This window comes from Citrus sinensis, chromosome 1, assembly GCF_022201045.2.
Source record: "Citrus sinensis cultivar Valencia sweet orange chromosome 1, DVS_A1.0, whole genome shotgun sequence".
Taxonomy (NCBI): Eukaryota; Viridiplantae; Streptophyta; class Magnoliopsida; order Sapindales; family Rutaceae; genus Citrus; species Citrus sinensis.
In genome coordinates this window covers 19,232,605-19,238,152 of record NC_068556.1, presented here as the reverse complement: position 1 = coordinate 19,238,152, position 5,548 = coordinate 19,232,605, and the positions used below count along the sequence as shown (strand labels likewise).

Sequence of the window (5,548 nt, the reverse complement as noted above, 5' to 3'; positions counted from 1 at the left end):
AAAATAAGAGAAAGTGCAAATGATGACGGTTTGAATAAAAATTTTACACTTTAGAAAGCAATTGCATTGCAGCCTCAGAAATTGGGTTTAATTGAGTGCCCCACAATCCCACATTTTGATTTAGGCTTGGGCACATGGAGCGGTAAGGGCATTAGCCAAAGAGATGAAGCGTGTGACTATTGTGCAGGCAGGCACATTCTTGCAGACTTTCTGAAATGGACAATTGAAAATAAAATGATGTGACAAATATTGGGCAGGTATTTCGAGCTTGTCTAACTTCTTAAAGCTTCAAAGAACAATTTTTGTGGAGAATTTTTAGCTTTTTCAACGAATTAAAATTAGCTGGACACACAACTGCTTTTAAGAAATTCGGCAAAAGAACTTATCATTTGTACTTCTAATGTAACGGCTGAATCTACATGTGTTAAAGATTGTGGTCATCTGAAAGGGCAAAAGACCAAAAAAAAAAAAAACACTAGTGAAAACTGGCCTAAGGTTAGAATTTCGAGCGATTGACGAGGACACAGAATTTATACACGTGGTTTAGGATTCTCTTCCATCTAAACGTTTCAAACACAAATTTATAGTTAGTGATAAAGGTTGATGGGAATATAATTTTTTCAGGAGACTACCTTTAAAATAATGTGTCATTCGTTCGTTAAATGGTTTAATAATAATTTCATAAATTATAAAAAGTTTGATAAAAAAAATCAGATTTTATGAAATTCTACGATTCTGAATTTTAAATCCATATTTATGTTTTTTTTATTGAAAAATTTTATAATTAAAAGTTAACTTTTTTTTTTTTAAGTAGATGCTTTATTGGACTTTTTGATTTGGGAAATGCATCTGTGATTGGTAGTAAATAAAATAGTTAATAATAAAAAAGATAATACAATAGTAAATTTTACTCAAAACTCATGGTATGATATTCTTAACTAGAGCCGGTAAAATGGGTTATCGTACTCATGCCATGTCAGTTTGGTATCATGTCAAATTTAAGTCAATTCAAACATGACACATTTAATAATTGTGTCTGAATGAAACCCTAACCTAACACAGAAATATTGTGTATAAGTTCATCCTTCCAAAAAATAAAAATTAAAAGAGATAATCGTGTCCAATATTTAAGTTTTGATGACAAGAACTTACGAATTAATTTAGAATAAAAAATATAATTATGTTATTGATCGAGTAAATAGATTAAAAACTTTAACTCTAACTCGATATGAAAAAAATAATATCGACTCAGACCCAACTTATTTAATAATTATATTAAATTTAATAACTTATATCTATTTATTTATATTATATTCATATCGACTAACCAAATCTTCTCAAATTTTACCAGCCCTATAGTTACAATCATTGTTTCTATTAATATGTGTGATAAGGAAATTAATTGTAATCTTGAAAGCAAAGTCTACCCGTCTTTCGTGTGACAGTCCTTTTAATTGTTGTCATATGATAACATCGATTCGGTGGCTAATAAATAAAGTACAAAGATATTTTCAATTTTTGACATATCGGCTGACTTGTTGACCTGGACTTCAAATTAAAATCAAATCGAATTAACATTTATGATTTTGTACCTTCGTCCCACCACCGAACTCATCGTTCCTCTTATTTATTATTAGGCAATAGTTACCTTACGTAATAATGTAAGATGCACAATTATTTTATAATTGTTCGATTAAAATTGAACGGCTATAAAAATATAACGTAATATAATTTTATTTTTTTATAATTATTAACTTTTTATTGAACGATTTCAAGATAGTTATGTACCTTATATAATAATATAACATAACCTTCCATTATTATTACTATTATTATTCAAATAGACATTTAAACTTATAAGGTTTGTCTAATTAGACCTTTATTATTTTAAAAATTAACAGTTAAACTCTCTTTCAAAATTCTATAATGAATTTTAGTTCATTTAAATGGAAAATAACATTGTGAATGTACCGCAATCCCACCAAAATTAAGGTGCACTTGAGTCCTAAATAAACATAATTCTTTAGTTAAAAATTCAATTGCAATGCATTAGCTTATTGAATCGTGGCGGTGCAATTTTCTCGGCGACTCGAAATGGGATAATTATAATATTGTTTTTTATTTTCTACTCTTGGCAAAAGAATTAATAAACAGTAATTCAAAGATTAGGAATAATCCAAAACAAAAAGGGAATATTCGTCAAATTACAGCCTAATTAATCGTGCAAAAAGATCATTAATGTTGAATTCCAAAACAAATTAAAAAAAAGGTAATATTCATGGTAAAAAACAAAAGAACAACAAACGGTGAACCAGATAAGCAAGGAAACCCGTTTTAACTAAAAATCTACCATAAAGAAAAAATGAAATTTAAGATTTCATTTAAGATGCCCAACGAAATTGTAGCAGCTACATAAATAACTTGACTGATTAAGAGAATGACACGTATATATTACATAACAGAAGTGAAGTATTTAACTGAAATTACAAAGAATATTCTCAATAAGAAAGTTTTAAGTGCGGCAGATGTATTACGTGATTTGTTCACTTGTCCAATAATATTTTAAAGATTTGTACATTCATCCAATAATATTTTAGATAATACATTATTAATAAACGTGGTATAATTTAATTAGACGATATTATTAGTAGAGTCTTATCTAAATTTTTCTCCAGTGTGGTAGCGAGACAACGGGCCCGTTGCCAATAAATAGGGAGCCGAAGTGCCTTCCTTTCACTACTCTTGTTTTCACAGTTTGATCAGAACTCTATCTCTTTTGTTTTTATTAACAGAGATCTTTAGTTCTATTACAAAACGTTACGTTTTGTACTCCTTTTATGCACACGTGTTTGGTCTCTCTTACTCATCTTTGTTCCCGTTGAGGTCAGTTTATTTGCAGTTTCTGCTCTCTCTGCTCCCTTTTTTTGGGGATTTTTTTTTTCTTTTCAATGATTATTATGTTCAAAAATATAATCTTGAATACGGGCTTTTAGTGTTTTTTTTAATCTTTATTTATTGAAGCTCGATGAAAGAGATCAAAGTTGAAGTTCTCTTTGCAGTTTTGCATGCAAGGCTTTGAAATGAGAGATTGTTTTTGGAGAAGAACTGTTCATAAATTTTGAGCACATCCGGCTTTTCTATGTGCCAATTCTTATACCAAATATTTGGTGTATTTTTAGTTCTAAAATTTGAGACTTTTGTTGCACAGAAAACCCTTTCTTTGCCTCGTGTTAAAGCATTATATTGTGATTTTAGCTATGTGTTATTAAAAGCTTGGGATTAACCTCTGTGATTGCTTCCCCTGCTATTCCAAGTTCAGGTATTTAGAGTTGTTTAGAGCCCTGATCAAATTAATTCCTCTGAATTTTTTTTTTTTCCGGTTATTTCCAATGAAACTTAAACTGTTACACGCTTACACTGCTGAAATTTTTGTTGCTAATTGAGAGAGAGTGGAGGGACTGTAAATAATTGGGTTATCAACACTTTATTGGATTATTATTATTATTATTATTTTAATAACACTTTATTGACCCATGACTTGCTTTAACCCTATCTTATCATTGTCACCGACCACATAGTCAATGACTTAATGGTCCTCACTTGGATTCTTTAATGAGTTCGTATGCTTGTGGAAAAGCCTGGCCCTCTTTTTTGTCTTCCTCTCTTTTGACCTGTTTTTTTATTTTATTCTTTTTCTTAATTTTGTTTGTTGCAGCATAACAATCACAAATCATGTGTTTCTTTTAATTGTAAAATAGTTGTTTTTCAGGGAAACAATTAAGCTCAGTGCGGCAGTGCCAAAGCTTGTGACGAGAGCTACTGATGGCCAAGGATCAACTGCAAGTGCTTAATGCACTTGATGTTGCTAAGACGCAATGGTACCATTTCACAGCAATTGTGATTGCTGGCATGGGATTTTTCACTGATGCATATGACCTCTTTTGCATATCCCTTGTCACCAAATTACTCGGTCGCATTTACTACTACAAGGAAGGTTCTGATTCCCCTGGCACTCTCCCTGATAATGTGGCTTCGGCTGTTAATGGTGTTGCACTCTGTGGCACCCTCGCAGGCCAGCTCTTCTTTGGCTGGCTTGGTGACAAAATGGGCCGAAAACGCGTCTATGGCATGACCCTTATGATGATGGTCATTTGCTCACTTGCCTCTGGCCTTTCTTTTGGCAAAGAACCCAAAGCTGTTATGATTACACTCTGTTTCTTTCGCTTCTGGCTAGGCTTCGGCATTGGTGGTGACTATCCACTTTCTGCTACAATCATGTCCGAGTATGCCAACAAGAAGACTCGTGGTGCCTTCATTGCTGCTGTTTTTGCTATGCAAGGGTTTGGGATTTTGTCTGGCGGCATGGTTGCGATTATAGTTTCTGCAGCGTTTAAGGCCAATTTCCCTGCCCCAATCTATTCAGCGAATCCAGCTGCATCAACTGTCCCGGAAGCTGATTACATTTGGCGTATAATCCTCATGTTTGGTGCAATTCCAGCTTTGCTGACTTACTACTGGCGTATGAAGATGCCCGAGACTGCACGGTACACTGCCTTGGTTGCCAAGAATGCTAAGCAAGCTGCTGCTGATATGTCAAAAGTGCTTCAGGTTGAATTGGAAGCAGAGCAGGAGAAAGTTGAGCAGGAAAAAGGCAAGAATGACTTTGGTTTGTTTAGCGCAAAGTTTGTTCGCCGCCATGGACTTCACTTGATTGGAACCACAGTCACCTGGTTTTTGTTGGACGTTGCATACTACAGTCAGAACCTATTCCAAAAGGACATTTTCACTGCCATTGGTTGGATTCCTAAGGCCAAAACCATGAATGCAATTGAAGAAGTATACAAAATTGCTAGGGCACAAACGCTCATTGCTCTTTGCAGCACTGTGCCTGGATACTGGTTCACTGTGGCATTAATCGACAAGATAGGAAGATTTGCCATTCAATTGATGGGTTTCTTCTTCATGACAGTCTTCATGTTTGCATTAGCCATTCCTTATCATCACTGGACTTTGCCGGATCACCGAATTGGGTTTGTTGTGCTCTACTCACTGACCTTCTTCTTCTCCAACTTTGGCCCCAATACCACCACATTTGTTGTTCCGGCTGAGATTTTCCCGGCGAGGCTAAGGTCAACTTGCCATGGCATATCAGCTGCATCTGGCAAAGCGGGGGCCATTGTGGGTGCATTCGGGTTCTTGTACTTAGCAGACACAAGTGGGGTGAAAAAAGCACTCCTAATTCTCGGTGGAGCCAACTTCTTAGGCATGTTGTTTACGTTCTTGGTACCGGAATCAAAGGGAAAATCATTGGAAGAAATGTCAGGTGAAGCTGAGGAAGAGAAAGGGACAACAGCAACAGTTCCAGTTTAAAATTAGGCCTTTGCATAGCTTAGTAGTAATATTTATGTTTCCTGTTTTAGCATTTACTTTTTACAGGACTATAAAAAGCTTTTAGTGCTTGGACTTTGTTCTAAGTTGTACTTACGAGGCTGCCTTAAACTTTTCATGTTGCAATCGAAGAATAAGGGAGTATTTTGGTTGCATGTTA

General features: G+C 34.5%; 1 protein-coding gene across 3 annotated transcripts; it reads left to right on the top strand.

Moving 5' to 3' along the window:
• Positions 1–2,724: 2,724 nt before the first annotated feature.
• LOC102609811 (low affinity inorganic phosphate transporter 1) lies at positions 2,725–5,548 on the top strand. 3 transcript variants are annotated; one of them, XM_006489676.4, is made up of 2 exons: positions 2,725–2,883; positions 3,770–5,548. In XM_006489676.4, the coding sequence occupies exon 2, from the start codon at positions 3,823–3,825 to the stop codon at positions 5,368–5,370; it is 1,548 nt and encodes a 515-aa protein (XP_006489739.1). In that variant the 5' UTR covers positions 2,725–2,883; positions 3,770–3,822; the 3' UTR covers positions 5,371–5,548. The 3 variants fall into 3 exon arrangements, with proteins under 3 accessions (XP_006489739.1, XP_015389206.1, XP_052298815.1); XM_015533720.3 differs by having other exon boundaries at positions 2,731–2,883; positions 3,759–5,548; XM_052442855.1 differs by lacking the exon at positions 2,725–2,883 and adding an exon at positions 2,912–3,319.

Bases quoted from the DNA above. Each gene is read 5' to 3' on its own strand.
- LOC102609811 (XM_006489676.4), top strand. From the start codon at position 3,823: ATGGCCAAGGATCAACTGCAAGTGCTTAATGCACTTGATGTTGCTAAG.